At 31.9% G+C, this 16,897-nt stretch overlaps 1 protein-coding gene across 1 annotated transcript; it reads right to left on the bottom strand.

The window, feature by feature from the left end:
* Positions 1-1,312: 1,312 nt before the first annotated feature.
* Positions 1,313-11,821, bottom strand: LOC125054436 (dynein regulatory complex subunit 5). Its single transcript, XM_047656329.1, has 6 exons — positions 11,206-11,821; positions 10,690-10,857; positions 9,992-10,547; positions 9,717-9,844; positions 2,028-2,169; positions 1,313-1,571 (listed from the first exon to the last, which is right to left on the bottom strand). The coding sequence occupies exons 1-6, from the start codon at positions 11,488-11,490 to the stop codon at positions 1,375-1,377; spliced, it is 1,476 nt and encodes a 491-aa protein (XP_047512285.1). The 5' UTR covers positions 11,491-11,821; the 3' UTR covers positions 1,313-1,374.
* Positions 11,822-16,897: the final 5,076 nt, after the last annotated feature.

Here is a 16,897-nt window from a genome sequence, read left to right as displayed (position 1 = left end):
TAACATACAATTGATCTGGATTGAATTTCCGTAACCCATGTTCCGTTCCTTTTCTACCTGTCCCAGGTAATCAGAATGGGATTCATGACTGACCAATAATGTAACGAATCGAAAGAGTTTCTTACCAAAATCATTATAATTTCAAATACACATAAATTTCTCGTGTTCAAGAAGTTTTTAAAGAAAATACTTTTTGTAAAATAAAGGTAGAATTACGCAGATTTTTTATGACTACTGATTTCAAATCCGAACAATTCAAGCATCCTTAGGTAATGGCCGCAATCTTCTAAATCGGGTACAACGCAATACGGTAGGCCCTTTTATCTGTTCTTGATGAATTACATCCAATAAGCGGTTATATATTAGACCAAAATAGGCGATTTCATCTGTGTCAGTAATAAAGGCTATTATTATATTGCCTTTATAAAATAAAAGAAAATGTTAAAGGAATTATATTAATACATAAATAGATATGTTCTATTACGAACTTCACTTCACGTATTTTTATTTCAATTCATCACACCCTCACGTCACGTTAATGATATTTCCTAAGTGCGATAGGTGCCATTTTTTATATATATATATTAATCAAATCACAATTATTATGGTGGTTTCTCGAACAAGTTTCGCAAATTTGTTAACGCGGGTGTACTGGTATGGTATTATCAATATAAATTATTATCAATGTACCTATATTGTATATGGTATTATCAAAAGCGTTCATCAACATTTTTTTGCCGAAGATGGTACTAGGGCGGAGGAAATATTTGCTTTTCAATCGTATCAGGCACTTATTAATATTTTCAAGTTCTATTATGTCCAACGCGTTATAAAGGTCACTTTTGATCAAACACAAATATAGCTGGATTGTACTTGGGGGTTCTCCTTCTGAACCTTTCAGAACCCAATTAAACACATTATCTTATTATTTTTATATATTACCTACTATTTCATACATTTTAGTTATCACTAGAGCTCAAATAGTAGTGAAATGATAAATTATCGTAGACGCAACATTTGTTATAATTATCTTTAGGCGTTAATTTATCATCAGAACCTGACCAGCCATTTATTATAATTAGTGAATCTGTGAATTGTTTTGCAAACAACATTAATTAGAAAAAAGTATCTAGTTTTTAACCAACTATTATATTCGATTCCTACGTGATCAGAATACCAACATATACATTCTATTAAATTACGTTTATTTCCCTAATTATCTCATATAAGGTTAACTAAGACTTCTTTAAATTTTGTGCTTTTTTTGAATGAAAAAACTGTGTAAAAATACTTATATATTTTTCTAAAAGCATATAAAATCAAAACAAATTTTATAGGGCCTAAAAAAATGAACATATCCATGATATTAAATACTTATATCTCGGGAACTCGCGGTGGGTACCTGCCAGGAATATAATCTGGATTATTTGGATTGTATTCCCATATGAGGTACTCGGGTTCATTAAGAAACAGTGGTGGTATTTCATCACTCGCTTCAGTTTCTTGTCCAACTAGACTTTTGTTGCGTTCCAGCAGCTCATCGACTTTTCTTTGAGTTTCGTCTGATATATCTAAAGTAATTAAAAAATGAAAAAACGGTTGTTTAAAGCCCCAATTCAAGTCAAAATCCTCGTTTTAAGTAAGAATAATAATCATTTGTAGGCATCAAATTTGTTGTGTCTAATTTGTAACTAATTAGATGATATCATATCTGCTACAAAGGCCATAAAGTATCTTTCGCAACCCATACCAGACAGAAAAAATTGCGACCGCGTGGGAATTAATGCGGGGCCCACCGTGATACACGCAAACGTGGACCGAAACCATGACCCACTTTAGTAGGTGTAACTTATTTAGAACATTAAAAAAGGTCTCACTCTCAACAAGCGAACTTTTATCATTTTTCAAATTGAAAGAAATATCATAAAATTTTTCGGATTGCTCTCGCCTCTTGCAAAACTTTGACGTTTAAAGTGTATAATCTCATTGTAAATTTTTCCATCTTCAGAAGTTTGATTGACACTTACGTGTTCTTCGTAGATCGACCCTCAGCACTTTCTTGTTTTGTTCCAAGGCACTTATAAGCGTTGTTTCGGCTTCCCCAGATAAATTATTGGCAGCCATATCCAATCTGGTGAGACCTCGGTTAAGACTCAAAATACCAGCCATCTGAAAATAGAGGTCTCTTGTCTACTTAAGGCTCGTATTTTTAAACGTAAATTATTTCACCAAAGAGGTATGAATTAATTTATATCTAATTATATCTTGAAGTACGTCTTAAAACATATATGAACGCAAAACCTAGGAATAATTAGTTTTCTAAAGTCTATTAAAAAACAAATTCCAATTATGTTGAGTAAAACTGTGTCAACACAGTTTTACTCAACATAATTTAGTCAACTAAAGGCAATATAAATTTAAACAAAAATTTTTTTAAAGAAATTATAACTTATTTGTGTGAAACATCATGTGTTTCATTGTGCTGCAAATTATAACCCAAATTTATCAATGTAAAAGAGATTAGGTATATTTTTATCGATTGGACTTGATAATATAAGTATTTGATAAAAAAGAGTAATTGATATTGAGAGACATTGATGATTTGCAACTATAAATATAAACTAAACTAAATTTTTATAAAGTAACAATATTTTTACATTAAAAGACATACTTTTTAAATATGCATTGTTTTTTATAAATGAAATATACACTTTTTACTTATACTCCATCCCTAACATGGAAAAGTCTTTATTATAGACATCTATATATATAAAAATCAAACCCGTTTTCCGTTGTCACGACATAACATGAAAACGGCTTGACCGATTTGTCTGATTTTTTTTGTTGTGTTTGTAATTGTCTGGAAAAGGTTCTTATAAAAGAATAAAAGAATAAAACTGCGCGGAAAATTAGAAAATTTAAGAATACTTAACCACCATACAATTCGAACTTTTTGATGTAACCTTATGGCGTTTGACATAACATTGACATAATGCGTGCTGCAAATATCGTCAAAGAGGATGTAAGAAAAATGAAAATCGTTTAAAATAAATGATTCGATCAGAGTTATTATATTGATAATATGTATAATAATATGCGAGCCAGAAAAACAAACAAAGAATGTTATAATAATAATAATAATCATTTATTTGCAAGAATATGGTATAAAAAAATCTTATGGTTGTACAATCTTAACTCCGCATATTCTGCCACACACAATGGCGTGCAAATTTATCTTACATAATTAACAATTAGGATTTTACTATATTACAATCAAACCTTATGTGGTTTTATAATCACATTATTTATTTTTTATATCCGGACAATCAGTCATATATAAAAAGGCATGCAAATGTCATAAAGTTTTGCTATGTCATATAATAAAAACATTAACATAATGTCATGAGAATACGTCAAGCTATTTATAATCAATTGTTGTCAAACTTATAGGCCAAATATTCGCCTACGCTATAAAAGCACCTTGACTTTAGAAACCCAATCACCTTCCCCTTGAAAACATTACATGACAGCGATCTATAACTTCTGGGAAGGTGATTAAATATTCTTATAGCCATGGCGTTACAATTTTTAGAATATAGCGCGGTGCAACATGCAGGCACCCGCAGCCGTGTTGGATCCCTCGGTATATATAAGCACGTTTCTTTGTATGTATTAAATAGTTTTGGATACTTCTTGACAGTCATAAGTGCTTCCAAAATATACAAACTTGGTACTGTCAGTATACCGAGTTCGTGGAAAATTGGCCTACAGCTAATAAGAGGTCCAACGCCCACGATAGCCCTAATACATTTTTTCTGAGTAATAAAAACTTTACTCACATCTACCGAATTTCCCCATAAAAGGATACCATAGCGCAAAACTGAGGCAACATAGCCGTGATACGCAATAATTGCTGCGTGTTTTGAAGCTACTTTACGAGTTCGACTCAAAGCAAAGACAAATTTATTAAGGTGCGTGCATATCGTTAAAATATGTTGTTTCCAATTAAGATTTTGGTCTAGTGTTATGCCTAGAAACTTGGTTGATACAACTTCTTCAATTGACTTGTTTTTATAATTGATTTTGAGGTTATTAGGTCTGCAATTATTATAGTTCCGAAATTGTATAAAATTGGTTTTTTTTACATTTACACTTAAATTATTAATTTCCAACCATTCCGTGACATTCTTTATTGTTTCATTCAATAATGATTCGTGGTTACGCGTAGTATCATTCGACACTACCACTGAGATATCATCCGCGTAAAGAATGCATTTATTAGTAATCAAATTTGGTAAATCATTAATGTACAGAAGAAACAGCAATGGGCCCAGTATGCTACCTTGAGGAACGCCTTTATTGCAATCTATAGCCACAGACTTGTACCCCCTTTCAATATGTTTAGGAGATGAAGTATGTGTGATTTCAACATATTGTTTACGACCGGTTAGGTAACTTTCCAGCCAATTTAAAGGCAATCCTCGGATTCCGTAAAGTCTACACTTTTGAAGAAGAATGTTGTAGTCTACGCAATCAAAAGCTTGGCTCATGTCAAAAAAAACTACAGATACCTGCTTGCGCCTATCGATATGTTCTACAATTGCCTTAACTAAAGAGAAAGCTGCTAGGATAGTATTTTTACCTCTTTGAAAACCGTACTGTTCATCATTTATAACATTGAATTTGCCTAAAAAAGAGCTCAACCTATTGTACATAAGTTTTTCCAACACTTTAGCTAAAGTTGGTATTAAAGTTATAGGTCTGTAGTTTTTAATATCCTCTGTATTACCCTTTTTAAACATAGGTTTAACTATTGATAATTTTAAAGAACTGGGAAAAATACCCTGTGTGAAAGATAAATTTATGAGATGGGTAAGGATACTTGCTAGTTGTTGTGAGGAGAATTTTAACACTTCTGTTGTTATTGAGTCATAACCTGCTGCTTTAGTATTATTAAGATTATTTATAGCTTTGAAAACTTCGTCACATGAACAAGGAGTTAGAAATAAGGATGGGTTTACAGAATGAACGTTTTGAAGATTAGTGCTAGGTTTCTTAATTGTTTTATTATTTATGTAATAGTTGTTAAATAAATTCGCTATTTCATTTGGATCAGATATCAATTGATTATTATCATTTAAGATTTTATTAGCAACTATAGGACTTCGATTCTGGTCTAGTTGGTCTTTTATAATATGCCAAGTTGCACGAGATTTATTTTTTGCGTTTTGTAGATACGCGAAATGTGTGTATTTTTTCGATGCTACAACGCATTTTTTGAGATAATTGTTATATTTTTTGTATGCTTGTTTATTTTCATTTGTTTTCGTTTTAAAATATTTAAGAGTAAGTTGTCTCTTGCGCCTACTAGAGATTCTAAGCCCTGGTGTGATCCACTTGGGTGTTGTCATTTTATTGTTAACATTAACTTTAATAACTGGAAAGCAGAGATAAAAAAATAATGATAAATTGTCATGAAAGATTTGGAAAGCTTTATCGCAAGAACTTTCTTCATATACCTCGCTCCAGGACAAATTTGAAAGACATTCCCGAAACTTTTTCATGTTTTCAGAGCAGTAATCTCTTCTAAATATACACCACTTTAAGATAATTGGCTTTGTTTTTGTGACGGGAAACCTTAATATTTGGCACGTATCATGATCTGACATATATAAACGGAGTGTTTCGCCTTTAGCACCCTTAATATTACTCAATATATGGTCAATACAAGATAAATTTCTAGTCGGTTCGTTAATAAAGTGTTTCAAGTTATAATTTGATAGAATGTCATTGTAATTCATAGTTATATTGTTTATCTTTAAAATGTCTATATTCATGTCACCACATAAAATAATTCGCTGTTTTTTATTTTTTAGTTTATGCAAAAGGGTTTGAAATATATTAAAAAAGCTATATACGTCAGAATCGGGCGTTCTGTAAATACAAATTATTATGCATTGAATTGCGGGTACTATTGTGCCACAACATTCAAATGTTTTTTCTATTGATATGTCGTTGCAAAAGCTAAGCGGCGAGATATCGAGAGATTTATCTATGAAAATACATACCCCGCCACGCTTTTTATTTAGCCGACTAAATGATGAGGCTAACTTAAAATTCTTCAGATTCATGTTACTTTCATCGCCTCTTCTTACAAAAGTTTCAGAAAAACATAAAATTTTAGGAGTAGTATTTTTAGTGTACCTGATTTCGCTAAGATTTAGTTCAATAGAATCTAGTTTGCTAAGAAGTCCTGCTATATTTTGGTGTAATAAGTAAGAGCTGCTTATTAGGTAATTTCGTGAGGAACTTGAGTCTTCATTAAAAAATCTCTATTGTTTACATGTGAGTTCTGGCTAGGTCTTATCACGGGAAAATAGTACGGTATGGTACCCTTTCTAGGAATGTCGCCACGATTACATAGTTTTTTTACATTTTTTTTCTTGAAAGTCAAAAATTTTTTGGTATAGTAATCATAGTCAAATATATAGTTTAACTTTTTACATATACTTGTAAGATATTGCCTTTTATAAGTACCACGTTCAATATCTAAATATGAACAATTTTTAGAACTATTACATATCATTTTCAACATATTATTAAGTAATTTTTCATTAAGAAATCTATTAGTACAGACATTTAATAAAATTATTTTGCTGTTTTTGATAATTTTTAGTAAAGCGCATAGTTCTATAAATATTTGGTATGGATTGGTATCATTTTCACCTAGGCATAGAACCAGGTAATTTCCCACACAGTCCTCCAAACCGTCAACTGTACTTAAGAGATCACACGTTTTTGCATTGGGTTTAATGATGGAGTTAATTTCAAAGCGTCCGTATTGTGTATTAAATCTCGATCGTATAAGCTCCGAGGCAAGTCCTCGGCATTGTTGACTGCCTATTATATGTATCTTGAATTTTGTGTTAGGCAGTTGGTCAGCTATTGGATAGCTAGCGCCATCTCTCGAGGACGGTAAACATTCTTTAGGTTTTATAAAATTGCTCCTAGAATCAGCGTTAAGAACCTCCATCGAGGTTTCTAATAATTCCAAGTTGCCACAACTTGCATTTAATTTTTGTTTCTTCTTTATTTTCCTACCTTGTTTTTTCCTCTGTTCTTTGCTTCCTGACAATGTGTTGGGAGTAGTAATATTGTAAGGTGTAGAATATTTCTTTTTAAGATTATTTATGGTTTCTTTTTGTTTTGAAATTTCAATATTTTTCATGGAATTTTCCAGTGATAGGTTTCCAATTCTTTGGTGCGCTAAATCCAATTCTAATTTTAATTTATTTATTTGTTCCAATAATTCGGAATATTCGAATACATTTCTTGTAGAAATGTCGGGTAAGCTTCTAACTTCATAACAGTCATAGTTCGATTGAGTTGAGGTAGATGAAATGTTAAGGGATTCAATGGATCTTCCCTTTTTTCTTCTTATTGTAACGTAGGCATCCTCCATTGTGAGAAAAAATAAAAAAAATAAAAAAAAATAGTAAAGACGAACAGTTTTATAGCCGTCGTGATTTGAACCGGGACGTTTCAAGCTTTATGTTAGTTTCTTGACAAGTAGATAACACAATTAGCCAACTGGACTATGACCAACATTGTGAAATTAAGCCATATATTTCAATTTGTATAGATTGCTTAGAAAATCCGTTACAATTCAATTGAGGTGGGTCACCTTGGAGAACAAAGGATTCACTTAATTAATACGTTTCTTCACTTTTATCATCGGTCACTAGTTTATAGCACTTTACTGGTAAGTTTGTCACATTATAAGTTTGTAGATTGAGTGGAAATTGTATTTCCAAGCAAAAATATAATTTTATATGAAATGTTAGGGCCAAAATTTTTTATTGTTATTATTGTCACTGTTTCATAAAAAAAAGACTTGTATAACATTACCACCACAAAGATAACTTTAAGAAACCTCACTGAGTTACTTTTTATTTGAAATAACGCGATTAAACTATTAGTAAACAATAAAATACACGGAGCTATTGTTTACACGCCAGCGCCACGTAACCAAGTGTTGTATAACATAAAGCATTAGAATAATAAACACTTTGTTTCTGAAATATTTTTTAATTAATTATACCAATTTGAAATCAATATTCATAGTTAAGACAGGACAACGTCTGTCGGGTCCGCTAGTATATAATATATATGCTTCAATCTTCTGGAACTACATTCAATGGGATGCCGAACCACCTGGTGCCGCCGCAGGCTGCACATCCGTTTCATTATTTGAAGTTGCTGAACTATCTCCGTTAACGAAGTTTCCCCAGATATTGTTCAGCGTGTGTCATTACTTAGGGCAGTGAAGCTTTTGTCAGAGCCACATTTGTTTTCTGCTCTAGTTTGTACACCGGACAGTCCAGCAGCACGAGCAGCGATGTTTGTTCAGAATTGTTCTTCATTCATGTTGCCCAGTCCCAAAGTTTAAGTCGGTGTAGTTATTGTGAAAAAGGGCCGTCATCATTTGGACCATTCGTGCAGTAGGTCTTCTAGTTTTCATTATATTATGTGCTGTAGTTATGTCGGGTATAAAATATTTGGTAACCTTGCCCGTTTGCATCTCTCGCCCCACTCTTCTGTTATTTTACTTCTTATGTAAGAAATAGGGAATTTGTCATATGAAGGAGCGCTTTTAAGTTGCGCGCGCTGTCTGCACTCTCATTTCCTGTCATACCAACGTGTGCCTTTATCCAATAAAGGCGTACGGTTTTCTTGTACTGTGAATGTGGCGTTTTATTTTTTTCTGATTTCTATCACTAAAGGATGTAGCGATTTTGATTTGGTTATTGCTTCTACATCCGCCCCTAAGTCTGTATATATGTTCAATACCTTTCCTTAATCGCTACATATGGTTCTTGTCGCATACGCCTAGAGCTAGTCGAGCTAGAGCTAGTTCTGCTTGATAGACGGTGCAGTATGATGCCAGCTTGTCGTGAAAATCAGTGCTGCACCGCCCTCGCTTCGTTTAGCGAAACTGTTTTATCACTTTTATAGCCACTGACGATTTTTAGGTTTACTTATAGGTGTTTAATCAGGTAAGTTCATCCGAATTAAATTTAAGTGCGAAAGTGACATTTTTATGAAGTTTCAAGTCAAGTCAAATAAAGGCGTGTGATGCGTGGGTAATAATTGTGTATATGTTATCGTTATGCACTCACAAAAGCAGTAAATTTAGAAGGTACAACCAATTGATTATCAATAAGTTTAGTCAAAATTTTTATAGTACTTTTTTTCATAAATTGTATGCACAAAAACATCACTTAACATTACTATCTAGCCTAACATAAGACTAGTCATTTAAAATTAACCTAATTTACTGAAAAGCATACTTCACAAAGATAGTGTCCAATAACACTACTTACAGTATCTATTAAGGGGAAAACACTCTGTTCTTGTATACTATTTTTTTACACTTGCCACTGTTTAGTACACTACACACTAAGCTATCGTGCACTCACACTAATTTACTAATTTTAATGGTTTTGGCTTTTTTAATCTTCTCTAGACCCGTGGTGTCAAGAACTTGAATAGCCTCGACATTGTGAAATAAGAGAAAAATATTTCTACCCAACAGTTTGCGGTGATTATAAGGACTTATCACCACCAACACTTGTTTTTTTATTTAACCAATAAGGTCGTCCTATGGCGTGATTACTTGCAATGTTTAAAGATACAAAACTGTACCCGTGTCTGACCTTCTCAGCCGAAGCTCCAGAGAACCCACAGGAGTTGACAATTAACGTCTGCGGTTTTACTTTGCATCGAACGAAAGCTGCCGCAAAAATTGTTGCACATTCCAAAGACATGGGATTTAAGCTGAAATCTGAAATTTAAAAAAATAGGTAGTTTACACTCCTATATTAAATATTATAAAATTTCTAAATGTTAATAAAAAATATATATCGACAAAATGTATTTTTTTACATCCACGATGCATTGTCTAAATTTATGAATATCTTTAATAGTTTACCTAAAAGTTCAATTGGCGCAGCTGGATTCATCTGTAGCGCGTACGCAATTCCTTGCACACCAACCTCTTTAAATCTATTGTTTGCAATTCTAACTCTCTTCACGTTTTTATGTATAAAAATAAAACCACCCAAAGCTTTCATACCGTAGTCACCGATTTTACAGTGATTAAAGTCTAATTCTTCTATACAGTCTTTTTTCACTAAATTCTGAAGAATCAGTTTAACTTTGGAACAATCTAGATTACTCCGATTGATGCGGAATATTTTTAAATTCGTTAGGTACTCCAGACCTCGACAAAGAGACTCACAGTCGGCGAGTGAGAACTCAAAATACCTTGTCAGATACCCTTCAGCTAAGTTATTGATGCCAAATACCAAAGATATTTCTTGAAGGTTGTATAATTTCATTAGAACGGGTTCCAAAGGTATATGATCGTATATTTTAGTAACACTAAACTCGCACGTATCTTCTACTTCCTGTGATGGTAAGGCCGGTTTAGGTTGCCTTATCATTTGCAGTTGATTGAGACTCAATTCATAAATGTACGGACTCACCTAAAAGAACCATTTTGATGTATGTATAACTTTTTATTAATGTAGGAGGTAACTGTAGAAGGCTGTTGTCTTAAATAATAGAGTCAATAGTAGGGTTAATCAAGAAATAATTAGGACTTACAAGACTTACTTACTTACTTACCAGAGAAGCCAGTACAACCGCGTCTTCTTCAATAAAAATATCAGGTTTTACATTTTCAAGGTAATCTTGAAGACAAGCAGACAAATATTTTCCTTTCCAAAAAGTTACACCAATTTCTTTGCGTTCCGGAAATTTTGAGTAAAATGATCGCTTCCAGTATTGTTCATCCTGGAAAAAGTTACCATTTATTTATTAACTTTTTATTCATTGAAGTCATTTTACATAACTATTTTTTTTTTTAAGACAATTCACACCAATTGACCTAGTCCCATGCTAAGCTGGTGAAGCTTGTGTTATGGGTACTAGGCAACGGATATACATACATATTATAGATAGATAGACATATAAATACATATTAAACACCCAAGACCTAAGCACAACACCAAAATGCTCATCACATCGATGTTCGTCTCAGCCGGGGATCGAACCCGGGACCCATGGATTCGCAGTCAGGGGTACTAACCACTAGACCAATGAGAGACCAAATATTACTATCGTTCTTGGTTCAATATTCACCTTTATGTAACGGACACTGAATTTTAAAGGTATAGTTGCAGGATATAAGTCCATAAGTATATCGATGTCTTTTTGAAGGATTCTGTGAAGAGGGTTAATTCGGTGAAAGATTCGTGAAAGTGCTAAAGCTGCGTAGAATGTTAGAGGTGCCGGTGTAAAACCGTCGTCCCATTCAAAGTCTTCAGGAACCAACTTGCGACCGCTTTCGCCCAATGAAGCATGCAGCAGGGGAGCGGTGGCATAGGCATTACGGGTATTTGACGAAACGACGTAAGGGATCTTCATGTTTTTTTCAGTTAAATAAAAAAGGGCTTGTCCAAGCTTTGAAAACAAAGACAGTAATTTGAAACTCAATGACAACTTCTGTCATAAATAATAACGAGTATGACATATTTAATAAAATCTTATATATGTCGTGGCCCAATCATAGACTCACTCTACTTTATGATAGAATCATTCAGGAAATGATGATGCATGAATCTCTTTGCCACATATTGTATTATTTTCACATAGATTTCTGATTCCAGTTTTTTACAGTTTTTGCACACTAAATGTAATGACGAATCTTAAGGCAGTTTTTGCCGCGTACCACCACTATGTGGAACCAGCTACCCATAGAAGTATTTCCGAACCAATTTAACTTAGATTCCTTTAAGAAATAGCTTACCATTTCTTTAAAGGCCGACAACGCACTTGCGAGCCTGGTAATGCGAGATGAGCTTCCTGCTCATTTGCCTCCTGTTATATAAAAAAACCTTACAAAAATAAATTTAAAAGAAAAGTACTAATATTTGTTATATTCAAAATCTATACCCATTATGGATGTTTACTCAAAAAAATTTAAGCTGTTAATTGGAAACAGATTTCCTTGTCAACCATCATAATAAAATTATTACAACGCATAAGCAGGATCTCTATAAACCATGACGGTCACGGTGGCTTGTACCTGTTGGCTGTTACGCTACATCGAGACATGGCAGTAGTGTCAGTGTTGCCAACTCTTGATTACGAAAGTGCGATAATAAATAAAATAAGTGACCGTTTTCTTGTAAAAAACGCCATATGTGTCATCTTTTGTATATCGAGATTGTTTTTAAAACTGACTCAAGATTTCTCTCATCTCTTTAGAATCTAATAAGGAATTTGAAACGAATTAGGAATAGAATACAAAGCACCGATTTTGAAATCCAAATAAAGTTGTTAATTTTTAAAAAGTGCTTCGGGCTAGAAATTTTTTTGAGCGCTGACAGATACAATATTCCCCTAAATTTAGCTGTAGAAGCGCTGAGTTGGTATCAGCCGGTGGTGCAAAGTCCATTGTTAGTAAACAGAACTTCGTTTATTTCCGTACAACATCGTGCACTATCGTATCAAAACAATGTTTTGCTGGCTCGCTTTGCCGGCTGGTGTCCGCTTGGCGTAGACATATGACAGTTTCTAAATTTTTTGTAACACTTCATAACACTTGTGTTTTTCATTAAAATAATAATTTTAATAAAATCGTGATGGATTCGTCAAACAAAGGAGTACAGGCTAAGAATGAAAGTAAGGTTAATAATAACTATAATCCTTGGAATGTATTTTTTAATTCAAGGCAAAGAACAAACAGTGAGAATAGTGTAACATCAAATTGTTCTTTTACATCAAGTGAGTCTGGTGAGTTGACAACATCTTTTTATTATCTTGTTTCTTTATTGCAACCAAACTATCAAATTTCATACAAGTTCACGCCAAGTAGAAAGGGACTTTCAAAGAAAAATTAAATTAAATTGCCGGTGAAAATATATTTTTTTATTTTTCAATTATTCTACATTTTCGATATTAATAATTACCAATTTGGTTAGTAAACAGGTGTGGGTACAATCCTAGAAGCAATAACTTAGCATAGCATAGCAATTAACATGTAAAATACCTAACTTAAAATGCTTGTTTCTTGTTTATTTTGTAGAATACGTGAATCAAGTCACGCTCTGTGCATCGTCGATTTTCTTTGTACGTGTAAAAAGTAAATTCAGTTTATATTAATTTTTGGTCAAACCAAAAATAATTATGAACATGCTGTGCTATTTTGAACATCGTATGAAAAGAGGATCTCTCTCTCTATGTACAGCAAAGTTAAAAGTTTGTAGTTAAAGATACGAAAATATATTGACATTTTTTTATGTTTTAGGATCTCAATTTAGTACAGTTCCGAAGCAGAATACAAAGACGGAGGATTATCTTTGGATGATGTAAGTATCAGTTATGGCAGATTTTCTTATTATGTTTATAGATGCCTTCGGCCAACAACCTTGTAATAAAAAGAATAATGAATAGTCGCACCTTTAACCTTCATACATAGTTAGCGATAACTGATTATTTAAATGATGGTCAAAAAACTTCAATAAACACTCAACAAAATGTTTTACAATCGAAAATGTATAACAATGTATAAAATGTATGTATGTACAAGCCGTCGGAAATATCTGCGAACCTCGCTGGAATGCGCTTCTTTAAATAATTCTGCGTTTCTGCTTTAAATAATGTAAATAATAAGTATTTGTAAATTTCAAGTAGGTACGAGTATCAATAAAAATAAGTACACAAATAAAATATTTTTTATTTTTACATCTTCAATTTTTTTGCTATCTCTCCAGTTTGTATGACGTCATTAAGCCAGGTTCGCAGATATATCGATGTGACTGTACCTACGATATAATTAAAATATACATTAATTTATCATTAGTAACTTTTTTACTATAATTCAATTTATTTAAACAGCACTTACTTAGTTTTTCTACTTTCTAGTATCCATTGAGCAAGGACATGTTTTAATTATTGATTTAACTTTGCTTTGTTTGTTATAAGGTCAGGTAAAATCCTTTGCTAGCATTTAATGAGAAATATTTCAAGGCTAAAGTCAATAACGACAATTAAACTGGTATTTGAATATGTATTTTGTAACTTTCTAAATTATATAAACCAGATATATGTTCGCTTTATATGAGTTAAATAAAAAATGGGCGTTCGTGCAGTTTATTATACTTGTATTTATCTACTACTATCTATATATTATTAAGTCACGACCTTAGTGGCTGGGGATAAATATTATATTTATAAACTATAAACTAAATTCAAAGTGCTATAGAGAGAGCCGCGGCCTCCGAAAATATTCATTTAAATCATATACTGTAAAGGGGCATATAGATCTATATTATATCAACAATGTATTTAAGGTATTTAATTGGATAAGGATTAATGCTGTATTGGTTAAAATCGCTTTGAAAATTAGTCATTATTTCTCGTAAAAAGTAAATACAAAAAAAATGTGGGATATCCATAAGAGATAGACATATATACCATCGCGGAGTTTTATGTAGACCTTTTTAATGTGTACTTAGTACATTATTTTGATAAATGTCGTAGGGTTCAAACCTCAAAAAAAACAGTATTTCTCCACTATTTAATGGATGTTATTATATATATAAACCTTTCTCTTCAATCACTCTATCTATTAAAAAAACCGCATCAAATTCCGTTGTGTAGTTTTAAATAATTAAGCATAGGTACATAGGGACAGAGAAAGCAACTTTGTTTTATACTATGTAGAGATAATCTAAGGTTTGATTTTTTTATATATAATATACTTTATCTTAGGTTTGATTCGTGGCAAAATAATATATTTACTTTAGGCTGATCACCGACTTGTTTATACTCCAGAGAAACGGGAGGCACCCGAAACCTGAGATTTAGTTAATGTGACGTCCTGGTCCTAGTCAAAATAAAAGAAAACCTACATTTTACGCATCTCTCAATAGATATCTAATTCATAGATTTTTCTCCGATACACCCGAATACTGATAGAGTTTTCCTACAATATCGTGGAATTTAAACACCCATTACGATACTACTCCTTTCATAAATCAAGCTAGGATAAGTATCATTTTGTATCCAAGTTATTTATGCCTTTGTTGCTTTTGACAGTTTATCTACGGCTTTTCTACGGAAGAGGAAATTTATTAAACCTATTACTAATGTTTTCGGTAATGCTTGCAAAACTGTCTAAAGTATATGAATGGCCCATACATTATTTGTTTATTTAAAGAAACAAATAAACTGCCAACGGGCATTATAATTAAATAGCGACACATTTGCACATTAAGAAGCAAACACAGCAAGATATTTAATTATGGAAGAAAAATATAAATGATAACACTTATTATAAAATTTTATCACGGTAGATTATATTACTCGATTAGTTAACGACTATTTCACGGAAGCATAAAGTACATTTTAAGATCAATTGTATAGAATCATTTTTACGAAAATATGGCTTATAAAATAGCACTCTGAGTACTGTTTATCCTCTCAACAACAACGAAAAGACATATTTCTATTTTTTCTATATTGATTTTGACTTTTCTTATCAAAAAATTAAAAACATGACTCGTTCAACTGTTTGCAGTATCTTGTATTTGACCAGTGATAACTATGTATCAGCTCATAATATTTATAAATATGTAACAATAATATTATGTCATTTACTGAATAAAAGCTATTCTATCAAACGCCCTCTTCTTTCAAACATTTGTAACCAGTTACTTTCTTTGCAAAAAATTTATAGTTTTTGACAGTTTGATAGTTTTTAAAATAATCTACATGCATAAGTTGATATAAATGTTCCACAAATAAATATTTATTTAAGTTATTTACTTACTTATGCATGCTTGAAAAATACATGAACTTAATTATTTTATAACGTTGCAAGTTGCAACACATACAAATCAATAATAACATTGTAAATACTCTGTCTGACATTTGATTATATATATACGTTTTCGCCATATTCAGGATATATAATATATATAGAACGTTTATGATTAATACCGTAAGACCTTTTAAACTTATTGAAGTAATCGTTTCTATACTATATTTATTTTTATTATAAAAAAAACTACCGCTTACAGCGATATTACAAACTATTCAGTGATAACTTATAAATTAATTACATTAATAATGTTAGAACATAAACAAACATAACAAACAAGCAAGAAACAAAAATATAGGCAAAACAGCAAATAATAAAAAGGTATATTTATGAATGAGTAAGACAGAACCTGGAGCGAAGCCTAATTTCTGTAATTAAGAAATGAAACATTAAAAAAAAGGAAACGCAAGAACCTAGTCATTACGTGAATTCCTATTGTTATTTAGTTTCGCAAAGTTCACCTACTTACCTAGTTCCTATTGTTACAACATTGATCAGCCGTAATTTTATCTTGTTTGAAAGTTTTAAAATATATGTATAACACCAAAATATTATATACTAATTATTGCCTATAAAATCGTTTCTAAACAAGAATAACAATTCTTAGAAAATTATAAAAAAAAATTGCGTTAAAAAAATTATGTGTTGCGAGTTGCAGTCAGACAAAGAACAAGATTGGAAACACTTTATTTTGTTCCAAAGTTAAAAACTATTACAACAACTTAATAATCCTTTATATCCGCCTTTATGTATTTAATTTAAAGCCTCTTAATAAAAAACAAATACTTTAAACATTTTATATCATTATATTACTGCGATTATTGTTTCTACCATGAAGCTCTAGGTCAAAGGATCAAATCTATGATGACATTAAGTTTAGGAAACCATGCTCAGCATTGAATATGTTTATATAAAAAATCATACACTCAAAATGTGGCTCAAGGA

This window comes from Pieris napi, chromosome 1, assembly GCF_905475465.1.
Source record: "Pieris napi chromosome 1, ilPieNapi1.2, whole genome shotgun sequence".
Classification (NCBI taxonomy): Eukaryota; Metazoa; Arthropoda; class Insecta; order Lepidoptera; family Pieridae; genus Pieris; species Pieris napi.
The sequence above is the reverse complement of the archived record's forward strand: the minus strand, read 5'-3'. Positions and strand labels throughout refer to the sequence as shown.